Raw genomic sequence first — 18,818 nt, forward strand, 5'->3', positions numbered from 1 at the left:
CGATTCCGCTAGTAATGCAGGGAATACTAAACTAAATAATTCGAAACCTGTTGCAAATACCGATGTGAAGAGGTGTCTTGCGCATACCTCCAAATCACATGTGTTACCTGCGTATAAGATAAGTTCACAGAAAGAAAAAGATCTCCTACAGCTCCGGGAATCTCGGGCCAAAAGCAGTGGCAGTGCAGTTTAAGACACAACGTAGGGAGTATGAATAGTTGTCTCGGATGTGTCCAAACGGATGAACCCGTGTTCAGGAGCGCAGCCCTTTAGTATGACTGTTAAGGCTTGCGTGCTTTTGTCACAGATTTTATTAGTCTGCCTGCAGCAGTTAAGGGCTTACTCAGTGCTCAGAAAATATTTCTTTACCGGATGAACCCCCGTGTACGTAGTTGGTTATTACAAACGGTCATGAAGGTATTGTTTTTTAGAGTGTACCGGCAATATCAGTGACCGAAAACAAAAGGCACTAAACCAAATTGTGTGGCACTAGCCGCGGTGGCTTAGTGTTCATTACAGCCGCCACTGATCCAAAGTACCCGGGTTCGAACGCCACCGCGGCGGCCGCGTTACTATGAAGGCGAAACGCAAAAGGCGCCCGTGTACTGCACGATGTCAGTGCACGTTAATGATCCCCCGCTGGTCGAAATTATTCCGGAGAACTCCACTGCGGCACATCTTCCTTCCTTTCTTCTTTCACTCCCTCCTTTATCTCTTCTCTTATGGCGTGGTTCAGGTGTTCATCAATACGTAAGACAGTTACCGCGTGATTTCCTTTCCTCAACACCAATTTTCATCTCTTCAAATTATGTGATTTAATTTCCGCTTAGATGTGACTTTAATCAGCGAGATTAATTTAACGAGAAAATGTAACCGCAAATTCATCGCACAAATGCAGATCTTTTGAAATCCTGCACAAAGTCGTTGGATATAAGTTCTCTTTGTGTATTCATTACAAATGACATTGGTTTCCTGGAATAGACCAAGCAACGAAGCAGGACAAATATAATGGGTATTATTCTTTCTCGGGCGGCGCTTCTTTTTTCTACTCCAAATTGGAAATAATTTTGCCTTTTTTATTAAGCAGGCTTCTCTTTGTCGCACGCAGAGATCCCTTTAACTTGCATGAGTACGATTTGTATATATATAAAGGGAAGCAGTGCTGAGAGGCATTGGTACTGTAAATTAGGCACTATGATGTTGCGCACCCTAATCATGCTCTTTCTCTATGGCTTTTCAGCAGGCCAATCATCGGTAGCGAATGGTATGCTTCAATCTTCTTAAACTTTTTATATCTAATTAGCTCTTTGTGATTATCCGATCTCAACTGCCAATCACGTTGGTAACTGCAAAATGTCCGCGCGAATGCGCCGTTGGTATTAGACAGAAAGAAGTGGCGATGGCTAGAGGCGAGGCACTTGAACTGGTCGAAAGAAACAATGCCAGGCATACACACCGAGGGCACACACAATAGCGGCATCTGAGTTTTCTCTCTGTATTTTTTAAACTTAGTATCTAATTTGGTTCTTTCACGCTTTGCGCTACGGGGCAAAGTATGAGGACGTAGGACCAACTCCATTCGAGGCTGGTATTAAATCTCAGCCAAAAAGAGCGCTTGCTATGCTAACCCGCGGTGGCTGTCCGACAGGTCTCAGTAAACTCAAGCACACCAGGAAAAAGGAAGAAAGTGAGGAAAATAATCAAAGGTAACAGCAGCGCCGCTTGATATTAGAATGAGGACTGCAGAGAGATTGCGCCGTGAATTGCATGACATGATGCAAAATTGCAGGGGATTGGCAAGGTGATAAGTTTTAGCGCGATCATTCTGGAGATGGGCGCTTGTTGTTCTTTGGGCGACTGATGCGGTTGGTGGAAGAATTTGAGGTTTTCTATGACATTTTTGAAGAGCTAGGATATTTGCTCTCCGTATTGTGCTGCGTCTTCCACTGGATACGGAATTAGGTCAGGAGATTGCGATCTCTCAAATGCTAATTTCTGGGGCCTGTTTATGCAAGAGATATTTTCCTTCAATGCACGCATGTCCACGCATCTACTGCAGGGTAATCGTAATGAAATAGTTTTCGTCCTTAAATTGCATTATATTTTTATTCTGGTGGAGGTTGAACAGTCTGAGTTGCATATTGTAAATTGATTTGGCAATGTAGGTATAGGTAACGATATTGGTGTGCTGTGCATTAGTGACTAGAGACCCATTGGTATCACACATTTAATCGCTTATGTTTCGAGCTTGGTTATGTTCTGAGGCTCAGAAAAATACTGGTTCTTTGCATTATCGGTGGTGCGTGTCTTAAGCATATGTTGTGTACACACATTTCTCTAGAACCGCGTGTAACGGTCGTGTTTGTTGTGGTACACTTTTCATCTGAGCGGGGATGAAATGTTCGTGCTTCACGTCCATCTTCGGGGACAAGTGGTGTGAAATCTAAAATAATTGTTAACACGATGTTTCACGGTAGCCGAGGCCCTGATCAATCGGCGTAAGCTGAATGGAGTGGCCTCTCTTACTTTGAGGATGCCACTTCCTGCTCGGTATGAGACAAGCATGCAAAGCTTGTCTGCCTCTTCGTTTGGTAGTTCGGCGACTGTGTCAAGGAGGTTCTTCTCCTGCAGTCGTCGGTTTTGGGTGTGTATGGGTGGACACAGGGCAGCTTGATAAAGCATATTGAGTACAGGTTTTTATTTTCAAATTACAATTTTCTGTTATCTTTAAGTACAGGGTGGCGTTGACAGCGAATCGTGATCGTTATTTTTGTTGCCAGATGTAAAATAAACGAACTACTTAAAGGCTCCCTGACGTCCTAGTAAAGCTTAATTAAGTGAACTAAGAAGAGTAAGGCGTAAATTTATTTAAGTATTCAAGATAGGGCGATATGTAAATGTGCATGGGGCAAAGTGATTCTTCTTTAAAAATCACAGAAATATAAACCCTAGGAATGAATGTCACACGCAGCTGGCTAAACAGACAGCTAGACAATCTTTCCCAGCCTATCGAATGGCTGATAATAAACTGAGACCGAATCTGGCACATTTTCGTTCCATGACCCACTACAGTCAACGCAGTTCTACTGCCGGACCCTGCGTGCAGCCTGTTCACACGCGATATTTCTGAATTTCCGGCCTTCGCCGCAACTTTTTTCCTGCTGTATTGCTGCAGTTGTTTATATTTCGCGCAAGCGAGTTGAATGACATTGTAATTTATTTCAATTCACAGCGCGTGAACACGAGGTTTTTATTTTGAATGTAGTGCAGTGCGATCGGGCTTGCTCAGCTGTCAGAATGTTTTGTATAAATAGCTGTTCATGCCCGCTGGAGTGAGTGCGACGCTGAGCTGCGCAAGATTCGTTACACAATTTCTGCTTCTGCCATTTTCTGTTTTTTTTTTTTGCTACTCTTTCATGCGTGGCTGTGTGAACAAAAAAACGCTTTGTGGCAAAGGCGGTGAGCGAGTCGCTTCAGAACTTTGTTCACGTTTTATGCGCGCTAGTCGGCATTAATTGTTTCACCTTTGTTCGTCGAAACTAACCTAGAGGTAGAGCTTTAGAGGTAGAGCCTTAGAGCAGGCATTAAAACGATTCCATTAAAAAAGTGTAGACACTAGGGCATTATTTATTTATTTATTTATTTATTTATTTATTTATTTATTTATTTATTTATTTATTTATTTATTTATTTATTTATTTATTACAATACCTTCAGGGCCCCAGTGGGGCGTTACAGAAGGGAGTGGATAAAAAAGTAAAAACAATGCAGCAAAATGAAAACAAAAGTAAAAGGAAAATGTAATGTAATACAGCAAGGAATGAAAAAACGTAAGCTTGAACAAAATACAAATCAGATTACGTAAGAAAACAGCCTAGTCAAACACATAGTTTTCCGCGGCATTTTTGAATAAACAGGCGTCAGAAATGTCGGCAACCAAGGTGGGCAGGTGGTTCCAATCGCTCGCCGTCTTGAATATAAACGAGTTAAAATATGCATTGCTTCAGCAGTATGGAATGCGTACCTTGTGGCGACGATCCGTGCGAGGTGATATGAACGATGGTTCAAATAGAAGATCCCGTTTTAGCTGATGATTGTGGTAGTAAATCTTGTGAAAAGTTAGTATTCGCGCGAGTTTTCTACGAAGGGAAAGGCTAGGAAGGCTCAAAGTATATTTCATTGTAGTTACACTAGCAGTGCGGGAAAAATTAGACAAAATAAATCGGGCGCTTCGATTCTGTACTGACTCTAACTGATTAGTAAGAGTTTCAAGTCCCGGGTCCCACACAGAGCACGCATATTCTAATTTCGATCTAACTATGGTTTTCTAGAGTAGCAGTTTTAAAGAAGATGGAGCCATGGAAAAATTACGACGCAAGTACCTAAGCATGCGGTTAGCATTGTTAACAATATAATCAACATGTGCCTGCCATGAAAGGTTAGCAGTTATATGAACCCCTAAATATTTATATGTGGTAACTTGCTCAAGGAGAGAACCTGAAATATTGTAGGGAATAAGATTTTCGTTAGCAGACCGGTGTGAAATACGCATGACCTTACACTTGTTAGTATTCAGTCTCATGAGCCAAATATTACACCAACTAGATACCTTATTTAGGTCACTTTGAAGTAAGGATGAGTCTGCAGCGGATTTGATTACTCGATAAATAACGCAATCATCTGCGAAAAGCCTAATTGTGGAGTTAATAGAAATTGGTAGATCAATAATGTATATTAGAAACAATAGCGGCCCGAGCACGGAACCTTAAGGCACGCCGGAGGTAACAGAGCATGGTGAGGAATCAGCGTTATTTGCAGTGACGAATTGAGTTCTGTTACGCAAAAAACTCTCGATCCATGAAAGAATGTTTGGGTCGATGTTTAGTTTGCCGAGCTTAAAACAAAGTAGTTGGTGATTAACAAGATCGAATGCTTTCTGAAAATCTAAAAATACACAGCCCACCCATTCAATGAAAAATCCCTTGTCTAATGCATCAAATAAATCATGGGTGAAGGAAATGAGTTGCGTTTCACAAGAAAATGATTGACGAAAGCCATGCTGATGAGGGAAAAAAAACGAATGATTTTCTAGAAATTTAACCAGATTAGAATAAATGACATGTTCAAACAGTTTACACGGGACACTCGTTAATGATATGGGTCTGTAATTAAGAGCACAATGAGCATCACCAGACTTGAATATTGGTACCACCTTACCCACCTTCCAGTCCCCGGGTAGCTTTCCTGAATTCAAAGATTGCGAAAACAGTGCACACAAGTAAATGGAAGAGTAAACACTTGTATTGTTTAAAAATTTAGAATTTATGTCGTCAATTCCCGAAGACGAAGAAATTTTGAGATTATTAATTAGACTTTCTATACCAAGACTGTCAAACACAATTGGGTCCATTAATGGAATCTGCACAGGCTGAAAAGAGGGCAGAGAAACAGATGATTGCTGTAAAAAAGTATTTGAGAAGGCGTCGTTTAGCACTTGAGGGCATTCTGATGAAGGAATGGCTGCGCCGCTTCTATCGTTCAGAGCTATTGCTTTATGCTTGGGACCAGAAATGATGTTCCAAAATTTTTTGGCATTATCAATCAACAAAAACGGAAGCGTGCTCTGGAAGAAAACCTGCTTGGCGTTTCTTAAGGCTTTTCGATACTCAGATGTTATGGCAAGATACACATCCCAGTGATCAGGGCAACCGGTGGTTTTCGCTCTACGATAAACTCTTTTTTTTACTTAAAAAGCATTTTAATGCGGCAGTGAACCACGGGGAACATTGCTTGCCTGATATGACGTGTAAAGGTATGTGTTTTTGGACGAGAAAATGAACTTTTTCTTTAAAAAGGCGCCAGTTCGTTTCCACAGTACGGTTATAAAAGTTTGGCATGCACCCTCCTAAGAAGATTTCGAGTTCAGCGTTAATCGACGGAAAATTTGCTTTTGGATAAACTCTGATATATTTGCGATTGGGTCGCACACGTGTGCTAGTATCTTTAAGGTCAAACTGGATGAAGGAGTGGTCACTTAGGCCTGGTAGAAACTCCAATGAATGAACTAGCTCAGTAAGCGTAGTTAGAACAAGATCAAGAATGTTAGCGCTAGTAGTGGTGATACGGGTTGGCTGAGTAATAAGCTGAGAAAAATTCAAGTCAGTGCACATATTAATGAAGCCAATCGTGTCAGGTAACGAATCCAGAGTTGAAGGGAACGCGCCAGACCAAATTATTTTTGGCATGTTGAAATCGCCAAGTAAAAAGATTGGCGAAGAAGGAAACCTAGCTAAAATGCGATTGAGCACATCATGAAGTTCACTACAGAAAGACGATGGAGCACTTGGAGGGCGATAGCATGCGCAGAAGAATACGTCTCGATGATTAATGCGTATAGAGGCGCATACAATTTCTAGTGAAGAAACAAGTGACACGTGTGAAGAATGCAGATGATCAGCGACCGCTATCAGAACACCGCCTCCTATTCTGTCTCCACGGTCACATCGATAAGTAATGAAATCCTTTTCGCAGTTTAGTATTTCATCATTAGAAATCTTTGAATTCAGCCAGGTTTCGGTGAGGACCAGAATGTCTGCATCGCACATGTCGATGATAGTACACAGATCATCACGCTTGTTAACAACACTACAAATATTAGAGAACAAAACACATATGTCATTTGGAAGCTCATGACCACGAGCAGGTAGCTACGCGGTAGAAAGATCGGCAGGCAAGGCACTACTATAAGGGCTGCGTGGGGATGCTTCGTTATTGATATGATATTCACAGATGCTATCTGATGCCGAAATGTAGATGTAACACTTATTCTTTATGAACAATTTGTTCTGACGAATAGCGTACTTCTCTCCACTTGCTTGTCCAAAGTCAAAACGTTTTTTACGTGCGTTGCGAGTTGACAAGCAGAAATCTTCCGTAACCATTATCCCAGCATTTTTCATTTTGCTTCGGTCAGTAAACACGGCTTCTCGGATCTTAAAATGCGTAAACTTGACTATGACAGGACGGCATTTGTCATTCGAAAATTTACCCAGCCGATGCGTGCGTGCTATGGCCTCGCTGGGTAGCTCAAGGTCCATTTCAGAAAGAAGCTTTTCACGCACGAGCTTTTCAGATTCATCCCATGTTTTGTTTTGCGTGTCAGGGAGGCCGTGAAAAAGTAGATTATCGCGTCGTGACCTGTCTTCGAGGTCGTCGAGTCGTTTATGAAACGCCTCTGCTTCATTCTGTACAGCCTCAGACACTTCCTGGGTAATGTCAAAGGCGCTGGAGGCTTGCGAGGCAGCTACTTTTTCTTCGACGGCAACAAGCCTATCGTTCATACTGGCCATCTGACGCTCAAGCTTTGTTTGTGTTTGCCGAACTTCATTGAGCTGGGAGAGTATTTCGCTATGGTTCTTGTCAATTTTTTCGTTTAAATATTTTAACAGAGTGACTATGTCATCATTGGACTGGCTGGAATCTTTCTCAGGGGGCCCTGGGTTCTGTTCAAGGTCGCCACCTAAGAGCAATAATTTCAGCACATGTACACATTCGCAGACAATGCACATGAATACGCTTGGGCATGGCACAAGCAGCAGGTTGTGCGTTTACAGTGCAAAGAAGGACATGAACTGACCTGCACCAAGAAACAGAAGAACATTGGTTGTTGCTGCATTGCTGCTGCTGTTCCATGCCCACTCAAGGCGCTCGGTGATTGCCAGTGCTTAAATGGGCGCGATACACTTGATGACTGTGACGATGGGGCTTGCGCGGCCAAAGGTGCAGACCACTTGAAGGCGATGGCTTCTTCCGGTGGCGTCGGGCAACATTCGCTCATTCGTAGCGAGTCGGGCTTGAACTGTACAGGCAGCCGAAGAGGCGATACGGGGCGCTCAGTCGATGTCAGGCAGGGAACGTGCTGCCGGTCGCTCGAGTCATGACTAAGGCCGCTCCAAGATAGCATCTGCACCAAGAAACAGAACATTGGTCGTTGCTGCATTGCTGCTGCTGTTCCATGCCCACTCTGCATATGAAGAAATATGCACCGCGACCGAGAAGTGGACAGTGCGCGCACACACACACACACACACACACACACACACACACACACACACACACACACACACACACACACACACACACACACACACACACACACACACACACACACACACACACACACACACACACACACACACACACACACACACACACACACACACACACACACACACACACACACACACACACACACACACACACACACACACACACACACACACACACACACACACACACACACACACACACACACACACACACACACACACACACACACACACACACACACACACACACACACACACACACACACACACACACACACACACACACACACACACACACACACACACACACACACACACACACACACACACACACACACACACACACACACACACACACACACACACACACACACACACACACACCTCGCTACTGTGCGTGCGTGCAGCGCTATGTGTGTGTGTCTTATTTGTCCGCGTTTCGTTTCCATTACTTATTTCTTCAGATTACAGTCAGTTCAGCCGCAATAACATCCGAATGTCGCGTTTTGTCCCACATGTAACATCCGGGTAAGACACTTTTATCGTATCCATCCGAGGCGCAAGTTGGATTTAACAGCAAAATTTTGACAACCTGGCGTGCAGAATTTCGCGCCTTTCGACCATTTCCTCACTAACAAGTGCTAATTTCGCATTTTTTTTTCTGCTGGAGCTAAGAAGGATGGCTATTGGCTGCACAGCAGACACTGCACAAATACCCGGAACACAGATGCGCAGTGGGGAATGGACAAAAACTATCCTTTCATAAGAGTTCTCTCTTGAATGCAGCTACTTGTCCGCGGAGCGTGGTTTCTTGGTATAAATATGTTGCCTTGATTTTAAAAGAATTTCTAGAATGAGGGACAGCTGTGGGTGCTGGTGATCAGTCTTGTTCTCCAGGAAGCAAGCGTCAGCTTTGTAACAAATTTAGAAGTTTCTAAATAGCGCAATGGTAATACCAGTCAACGAGCCTGGACTAAAATTTACTAGTAAACGATATGTGCGAAATTGGTTTTTATTTAGAAGGTTGTGGCCAATTACTACATAAGGGTGGCCAAATCCTGCTCTGGTGAGGGAGTGCGTTGTCAGTTCTGGCATAGATGGCCGCAGCTGGAAAATGGCAGGGTTTCATATAAATTTTATTGACTGCTGTTGACTGTAGTCAACAATTATTCCGTTCTTGTTGACTATTTGTGGACTCCATAAGATGTCAACAGTTGGCTAACGAAATGGCGATGCTGTCTTCTGTAAGGGTTGGCCCTGCAGTGGGCGTAGTCCGGCAGATGGTTATGATGATCAGCAGGGATAAAGGGGGAAAAAGGAAATGTCGCAATCTGCCTCCTGCGCCCTTACTTACTCAGGTTGAGGTGCACACAATAGACACCGGCTGGGCCAAGCCTGTCCCCATCCAGTCACTGCCCCAGGTGTGGCAAAGCAAGTGGAAATATCAAAGGTAGATATAAAATTCTGACACATGCTCGAGTGACTTGGTGAGGATGGGCGCCAATTCTCTCGCCAGTGCCAAATGCTGCGCGGCATGCAGCCCTCGCTGCTGTTTGGGCCGATAGTGCACACGAAAATACACACACTCATGCACGCACACGCACGCACAGCCAAGCGCTTGTTTCCCGCGACTGGTGGTGACGAAAGCGCGCGCACAAGAGGGTCTGGGCACCGCATTACGTCAAACTGAGCAACGAGCTAAAAGGAACGTAAGCTTTTGACAGGAGAAGACTTGGTGATTACTTTTCATAGTGGAATAGCCTGAAGCAGAGTTTGCTTGTGAAAACAATCAGTTTTGGAGATACCTGCAGCCATTTTAAAAGTAGTCTTCTTTGTCAAATTCTACTTTTTGCTTCGCCTGCTGTTTCCTCCACCTATCTCTCTGACCAGAATTTGCTATATAGGTGCATACCAAATTAAGTTTACTTCCATAGATCCTTTGAAATAATATGATAACGAAGTGATTTTCCTCTTAGGAACATAAAATTCCTTTCAATTTTCTTTCCAGGCTTATTAAGAGTTTGTTATGCTTGAAAGAGGTACTGTGGTTCTGAAAAAGAACCGACATAGCCGTTGTGTGGTGTCCGATACTGTGCTAGGAGAAACAAAATGCAACCTCGCACGTTGTTTAAACTCGGTATTGTGGGATCAGTTTGAAAATTTCTCATCTGCTTTCCTAACTTATGTATGTGTTATTAGAGGTGCAAGAGTGCGGACTCACTGAGAGTTCCTCGTGCGGAAAAAAGAGAAGGACGGAACAGCTGTGTATTTCATCATGACACAATGCTTGGAAAGAAAATGGGTACAGCTTTCAAGAGCAAAAAGCGGGACACTCCTTGGGAACCTAGAATAATGGTCACCTTCGCGTATTTCGTTTCAGAATATTAATTGCATTAAGCCCCGGCGAGAAACCAATATCCTCTCGTTGACGATACTGTTTGTTGTACTTTGATTGGTTTCGTTTTTGCAGATCCCAAATGCACTGTGGAGAGCCCGATCATAACGACACCAGGTTGCGCCTCTCCTGGCTGGCAGTTTGATCAAACGTCGAGAGAATGCGTATCCACGTGCAATTCCGCTGCGCCGTTTAAAGACAAAACACTCTGCGATGCAACTTGTCGAAGCAGTAAGTAGAAGAAGAGTTGAGCAGAATATTTCATTATTTTATGCGGATTTCGTAGCAGTCAATAACATAAATTTTTACTTTTGGGTAATAAACATCAGCATTGGTTTCATGGACATGTGAAACATCATTTGTTTATAACTTGGAGCTAGAAGCTTTTCTTTATTCCAGGTTTTGTGCTTTCCATGTGTTTCTTATACTATGGTCGCTATGCAATATGGAGGTCAGCGGAGAAAATTTTCCGACCCGAAGTATGACGCACCCATGGTTGTGCGGAAGGTGATCATTATTAGTGGAGGTCCCGGTAGCCGCGTCCAGTGAGCCGGCGGAGCGGGCTGTGGACGTTGCTAAACAGGCCGGTTGCCGAATTTGTTTTCCTGCGCGAGCCACATCGCGCTCTCCGCTTCATCTTCATCAGAGACGCTACAAGTGTCCCCCCCTACGTGCGATAGGCGATAAGAGAAAAAAATAATAACGATATGTATGAGTTACTACCGGTCGGTCAGGACACAGCTAAGTTCAGGACACAGCTAGGTTCGTGATATCCCCGTGCGGAGGGAAGCGAACTAGGGTGGTCGAGCCTGGTCGCAAAGGGCGATGAGAGCGAAATTCAAGGTTCAAGGTTCGTTTATTACATGTTTAAGGTACAAGGTTAGAAAAACACTGGAATACAGACGGAGGTCCCAAAGTAAGAGACTGTGGACAGGACCTCCTGTAAGAACAATTGTAAAAAAGAGTTACAGACAGCAGATGCAAACAAAAATTGTTTTTGGCATCAAAACTGAGCGGTGAGTGAAACACGAGAATAATATATACCCTTATTTGAATTAAAAATGATTACACACTTAATAGCATACAGACCAATACAAAACAAAATCATTGAATGATATAAATGACAAAACTAGTACCATATACCAAGTAAAATACTATTAGGGGGATTATAAACACTTACGGAGAGCGGATTTAAAGGCACAGATTTTAGATGATTGCTTAATGCTAACTGGTAATGAGTTCCATAATGTAGTGGCAGTAAAACGACCTGTTTGCTTTCCATAATTAGTGTTAGGTTTAGGGAGTAAAAAGTTACTATTATTAGCAAAACGCGTGTCGTTGCGACGCGGATTTTGGTCACTGCTAGTTACCGAAAAAGGAAGTAGATTTCTAACAGATTTGTTCATGAGGGTGCCTAATTTGTAGTCCATTATTTTGAGCAGCGACAAAATATTCTATGATAGGGGCAGACGAGGGGCATTTCCAGAGTAGTGACTATAAGTGATAATTCAAATTGCTTGATTTTGAATAGTTTGTAGAGAGGATAAATGCGAATGATACGTGTTTTCCCAAGATGAAATGCAATACTGAATATGGGAGTGGATGAACGAGTAATAGAGGGAAATGAGAATCGGAGCATGGAAATGCATGCGAACTTTAATTAATACTCTAATACCGTAGGCCATTTTTCGGGAAATGGATGAGATGTGGGTCTGAAATTTAAGATGTTTGTCCAGTACTACGCCTAGATAGGATACGTGATCCGCTTAATGGATTGTGTTTGAGCCTAAGCTAACAGACTGGGTTTTCGCAAAGAATTTTATGAGGTGACCTTAAAACTATAAAGCTGAATATGGATGCCTTAATGAAGAGCAAATTATTTCTGCACCATTTGAATACATTTTGTGCATCAAGGTAAAGTTTATCGACCACTTTATTTATATGTGAATCTGAGGTTAAGATTATTTTGTCGTCAGCATAAAGAAAGCAGTTGGAAATATAAAAACACCTAGGGAGGTCATTGATATATAATTTGAATAGAAGAGGGCCAAGAAGGGAACCTTGCGGAACTCCAACGTTAGTAGCCTTGAATTTTGAGTATGTTCCCGATATAAACACGGCTTGTTTTCTATTGAATAAATAGCTTCTGATTAGCGAAAGTGCAGGCCCAGTTAGGCCGAAAGCGTCAAGCTTATTGAATAAAATAGCATGGTTGAGGGAATCAAAAACTTTGGAAAGGTCAATAAATAATGCACCAGCAAAGTTACTTGCGTCGATGTAGGATTTAATTTTATCTGTGAGAGCGATCACAGCTAAATTGGTGGAGAATCCCGTTCTGAAACCGGACCGGTTAGGTGAGTGGATGTCAACTTTTGATAAGTAATTGTTTATTCAGAAAACAATGGCTTTTTAAATAATTTTGCTAAAAATTGATAAAATAGCGATTGGGCGGTAATTAGTAATGATTTGTTTATCTCCCTTTTTGAAGAGTGGAATTAGCTTTGCCTTTTTAAATGCAGTAGGGAAAGTGCCCGATTTCAAGACCAGATTGACAATATGGGCGAAGACATCGCAAATGAGATGCGCAATTAACTTAATATGGGATGATTGAATATTATCGAGACCTGGACTGGCGTCTTTCAGGTTGCGTAATATTTTGCCGATTTCATCAGGGGAGACAGGGAAAGGGAAAATGCTCTGGGGAGATCGTTGTAATTTTTGATTAGCGGCAGTATTTATTACTTCTGAAGCTTTAAGACTTCTGCGTCGAAGATGTCGTCCGGAGTCACCTGATATGGAAGGAGATCCACATTTATTCGAGGTCCCGGTAGCCGCAGCTGGTGAGATGGAGGAGCGGGCTGTCGACGTTGCTGGCGAGGCCAGTTGCCGGCTGCTGGCACATACCCACTGAAGGGTAGTGGCCAAGACACGGGCGAATAATTGCTTGAAGCAGGACACACCGCCCGCTCGCATATCTCATCGCACCGGCCATCCACTGCAAGTGTCATGCCAACGCTCCCGCACCGTCCCTTTTTCCGCATCCTTTTTTCTTCGCACTGCTAAAGACTGGAATGGCCTTCCCCACGACGTTGATGCCATCACCTGCCAATCAAGTTTTGTGAACAATTTAAATATGCATTTCATAAATATCATGTAAGCAACCATATTAAACCCATATTTGTACTCCCACCCCTTATGTAACACCCCCAAAGTGGGGTCTTTAAGGTAATAAAGTGAAGTGAAGTGAAGTGAAGTAATAGTAATAGTATACAGGCTGATAGATTGGTAGACGCAAATATATGGGTCCTGTTAACTTGGAGATCGAAGACTGAACAATGGCTTAATATGCATAATAGTATACCATTCCTATAGTGTTTCAATTTCGCACTGAACAAGAGCGGGAAAAAATTAGAATGAGGGAGTCGCTGCGTTTCTTGAAGGAAATTTTGCACAGCAGAGTCTACACTCCTTTAGCTTCGTCAAAGCAAAGAAGCGCAAATTAAAATAACACCCGCAGGCTACCCATGTGGTGAACCCATGTGGTGAAACGGAATTTCTATTATGCGCCTCCACAAATGAGACAAGCGGCGGCAGAACAGCAGGAAGCTATCTATTGCCTCAGGTTCGACACAAGAAGCGCACAATTGGGAAACCGCTAGGCCAGATCTGCGAAGGTAGAAATTTATAACGGGAACCTGACAACACACACGCGTGAGAGGGACCTCTAATCTGCGCGAGCGCCAGTATTTTGCTACTCCAAGGATGAAGAAGATGCTGATATTCGGGAGATGATGTAAGAGCCGAGGCAGCTAATTCTTGAAATATTGTGTAGCTGCCAAACTCACCGCATCTGTATATGGAAAGGTTGGCAGGACAGCAATAATTGATCGCAGATAGAGGCCCTTGCTCAGAAATCTGCAACCTCATTTAAGTGAAAGCCTACGTTACCTGGTACCCAAAGCAACCTTACCGAATGTAGATTGAGTGAGATCAGCAACTTGAAGAGGTGTAATACCCGGGACTCATTGGGTGAGGACACTGAAGAGCAAATGGGCCGAGAGTCCGTCATAACCGCGACCTGGGAAACGGCAATTACTAACATTCGTGAGGCACAGATTACAGCTAATAAGTCAGCCCGACCCAACCCAGTGAAGTTAAAAAAATTACCACGCCTGCTTCTTCGCGATCCGGCGGTTCATCTGTAGCAGTGTGAATATGAGGGGGAAAGGACTGTAGGTGATCCTGCAAAAAACACTGAAGAAGAGGAAAGGGCTGCAGCTTTGAATTCGATGGGAAAATGTCATCGAATTTAATCTGAACAGAAGGCGAGCTGTTATAGACTTGGCGAACATCTGTGAAATGATTGTTTTAGGGATCAAAGAGGGTCTGCACGAAGCATATCTGCGGAGACCAGGCGGCACTAAAAACACTGTAGGTTGCCTAAGAAATACTATACTGGAGGCGTGAAGAGGTCTGTCGCACAATATTAAAAATGTTTAAACTGTTACCAGACGAAACCTGTCTTATAAAGATGGGATTTGCGCCTAAAGGTGCAGAACAGCATTGGCGACATATTTTCGAAGCCCCAGACAGCGGCGCAGCGCCTCACACTTCAACAGCACAACAGGGCGAAGTTTATAGGCAGGAGCTCCTGAGAATAAAACATAGCCGAACTCCAATATTTGGCGGATATACACTTTATGAATCATCAGAAGTGTATGCCTTCTCATGCCTGACTAAGCACTACGAAGCCTGCGCAAGATGCCAATGGCCCGAACTCCTTTTGCAGAAACATGCTCAATGTGTGGCAGCCAGGATAGAGTAGTGTCGTATATTACTCCGAGATACTTCACCGTCTGAACTTTAGGAATTGTTATTTCTATAGACCAGGCAGATATTTACTACAACAGCAACAGGAATTACTAACAATGATCATTTTTTCACATTCAGGGACAGATTAATTCTTCCTAACCAGCTGTCAAGAGCGCTGAGGTAATTTTGTAAGCTTTTGATTAAGAGTGTGAATATCACCTGATGGCGCAAAAAAATGCAATTTGGTCGGTGTACAAATATGTTTTCACATTTTTGAATGGTTGCAATTGAGCTCAGAAAATTGTTTAAAAAAAACAGGTGAGGGAACTGACTCTTGCTGTACACCTTTTGTCTGTTGAAATCTCCTAGAGAAAACACCATGTTGGCAGCAATAAAACTCTCTATTTTTCAAAAATGTACAAAACAAGGCTTCCTGTAATTTCAGTAAAATAGTCGAGTGCTGAACGCTTTCGTAGGCTTTACTGACATCCAAAGTCACAAGCGCAGCGAACTGTTTTCTGTTGCGAGTTAATTTAATACGACTCTGTAGGTCAAGATGAGCACACCAATTGAACCACCCAGCCTGAAACCAATTTGACACAGATTCCAGAGAGCATTTTCACAAATTAAAGATATGGCGCGGCTGAGAAGGACCCTTTCGTTCAATTTCACTCTGTTCGATGATAATGAAATAGGGCATATGTTGTCGAAAGTAAAACCCTCCCCTTGCTTTTAAGCAATGTAACTATTTCAGCAAAACGCTACTCATGGGATATCCAAGGACCTGTCATGGAATGACTAACTAGAGCCAATAGGTCTTCAGGAGATTCATTACACAAAATTTTGATCACGGATAAAGTGACCGTATCCGGGCCAGGAGCCACTGGGAATAAGCGCAGAACAATTTGGCACAGCTCAGGCATAGATACCGCAGTAAAATCACTTCACGTCCATGTGAATATAGCTGGAGAAGGTAGAGCAGATGTAAGGCGAAGCTCTAGGCCACACGCAATGTCCTCTAAGGCCTTGGCGATGTCAACAGGGGATTGAACGAGGGATTGAACGTTGACAACCGGTGGAATCATTTTTTTTGAGCCTGATGAAATTAATCAAAGCTCGTTTATTTCCTGATTGCGAATGTAAATCATTATAATTTATACTACACTCTTCCATTGCTCGGGAGACAGGGCGCTTAAATATTGCTACGACACACTTCAAATCTAATGAATTTTTTGGGTATTGATTTATGAGAAGTTCCTTTCAAGCTGCTTTCCGTGGTTAATATGCACACGTGCACTCAGCGTGCCTCAATTTTTGGCGACTGCACAATTGGTTACCCTGACCAAAAATGAAGACTTTTGCCTTTCATGTTGGGTAACTGAACATAGATGCGTAGCCTTGCATTCGACCCTTGTCTCAGCACATGAGTTTAAATTGATTGTGAGAGCTGATTTCTGCGTGCCATTAAAGCAACTATAACTTATAAATGTGCACTGATGTCGCTCCAAAAGATCTAATTTACACGCAGACTTGAAAGTAATCGGTAGATGAGCCCTGTTGCACAGTCAACCGGCGCCCAATACGGCACAGAGACTCCTGGCGAGGAAAAAGTTAAATCTAAGGCAAAGCGGCATTGACTCCATACAAATGTAGGCAATCCACAATTGTTGCAGATCATGTTCTGGTCAGAAACCCAATCAAACAGTCCAGAAACAAAGCTGTCTGTTTTAAGCCCCCTCGTCACATGGTGCGAATTGAAGTCTCCGACTATTAAAACTTGATAACGGCTACTAGACATCAGTGAGTCAAATGGCCGATTGTCATGCCCACCTGACAGGAAATATGCATTAGCTCCCGTAAAGGGCTTGTTCCAGTCAACTGAGGTCAACCGTATATTCATTGCCCGCATGTTGGAAAGAAATGCATGCCCTGTAACAAAACGTTGTAGAGATTAGCATTAACAACCCCGGCTCTCCTGATGACCGGTCAAACCAGAACGGACGGTAATTTTGTAGCGAGAGCTATACTACGCTACCCAGTCGATCATTTCGCTTTGAGCCTAGGAGGCCGATGGTGCGCATGCGCGAAACCAGGGATAAGCAGCAGGTGCGCGGCGCATGACGTCAGAACTTTCCGCCGGCGCCGCGCATGAACGCGCATGCGCGGCAAGCGGAGATGGGCAGCAGGTCCGCTGCGCATGACGTTAGAGCTCGGCCGCCGCCGCCGTGGCCGCGCGTGGGGTGTTGTGAATAAAGTGCATATGTGGGCTGTGGGTATAAAAGCTTAGGTGATACGACTCGGTGTATCACAATCGCATCGTATGGGAGACGAAAAGGAGACTCCAGCCGCCGCTATGCGGCGGTATCATCAAGAGAAGGTGAATTTTTCGGACCCAGAAGTCGTCCCAGAAGTAGTCCTTGTTTCTATTACACGCTATGTTGGACAAACTTCGGACGCATGTTTTTTGTTCACGTAACCAATCTGATACGAACGCATTCAAACGTCAGAGCAACGCGTAACGTAGGACTGCCACCTTTACAACACCTTCCTTTGCGACTTACTTCTGCTTCCTACCGACCGATGTGTTCTAGGTACAGTACCGTGTAATCTTGGCGTGAAAAACTGTTCATGCTTTCGGCCAATACAGGAAATGCGCAAGGGGAAGCACAAGGCAGGAGTTGCGTTTGAGCCTTTATTAGCCCGATAGCGTTAAAGAGGTCGTGTGGTAGAAAAACCGGCGTAGATGTCAGCTTCGATGGCCGTGAGCGAAAAATCCGCTAAATATCCGAAGAGACTACGGACAGGCTGGCCACCTACGTCACGTGACCCTGTAGCGTCAATACATCCTATCCATCTTACTGTGACCAAACTGAGCGTCTTGGCAGGTTGCATTTAAATTAATGATTTGTCGCGAGAGGTTGCTCGGGAAGAGCAGCGTGCGCGGCGCAAGTCTCACAGATGGCAGCACCTGCCATCGGAGGGTAGTGTCGCATCGCTTGACCGCTGCACCACAGCGCCAGGAGTGGTATGAGGACTCCCAGATATATATGAATGTTAAGTAGAGAATGACCGATTTCACATAGATAAGCATTACCCTATTATCGCTATCGCATCACACTCTTATAGGCGGAGCCTAGTTCTCCCCTCCAAATTCTGCATGCGAATATGATTACCGGCTGGGCTGAACCGTGATGACATAAATGTTGCGACTTCTTACACCAATCGTACGACGAACGATCAGTTGTCACTGCTTCGCGAACTGAATAAATTAGCGGTGACGCCTCGCATAACGATACCAAGATTGTATTTTGGGTTAGGAGGCAAGGTCTAACTAAAGCTGAGTGCAGGGTTTAGCGGCCGCTTTCCGTGTGCTTTCTCCTGGCGCTTGAACCGTGGCACGTTTGCGCAATACAGTTATTCGGTTGCATGCTAAGTCTCGAGCGCGATGCCACGCGCTCTCTTTGGATGCATGCATATCTTTCATCACAACCAACTGCTGTGCC

General features: G+C 43.8%; 1 protein-coding gene across 1 annotated transcript in view; it reads left to right on the forward strand.

Moving 5' to 3' along the window:
• Positions 1-1,147: 1,147 nt before the first annotated feature.
• The window catches only part of LOC144104381 (monobin-like), a 30,354-nt gene continuing 12,683 nt past the window's right edge, over positions 1,148-18,818 (forward strand). The window contains exons 1-2 of the mRNA XM_077637343.1: positions 1,148-1,264; positions 10,579-10,734. Coding sequence (XP_077493469.1) covers positions 1,195-1,264; positions 10,579-10,734 — 226 coding nt within the window. The 5' untranslated portion in view covers positions 1,148-1,194. The remainder of the gene's footprint in view (positions 1,265-10,578; positions 10,735-18,818) is intronic.

The sequence above is a fragment of the Amblyomma americanum genome, chromosome 9 (assembly GCF_052857255.1).
Source record: "Amblyomma americanum isolate KBUSLIRL-KWMA chromosome 9, ASM5285725v1, whole genome shotgun sequence".
Classification (NCBI taxonomy): domain Eukaryota; kingdom Metazoa; phylum Arthropoda; class Arachnida; order Ixodida; family Ixodidae; genus Amblyomma; species Amblyomma americanum.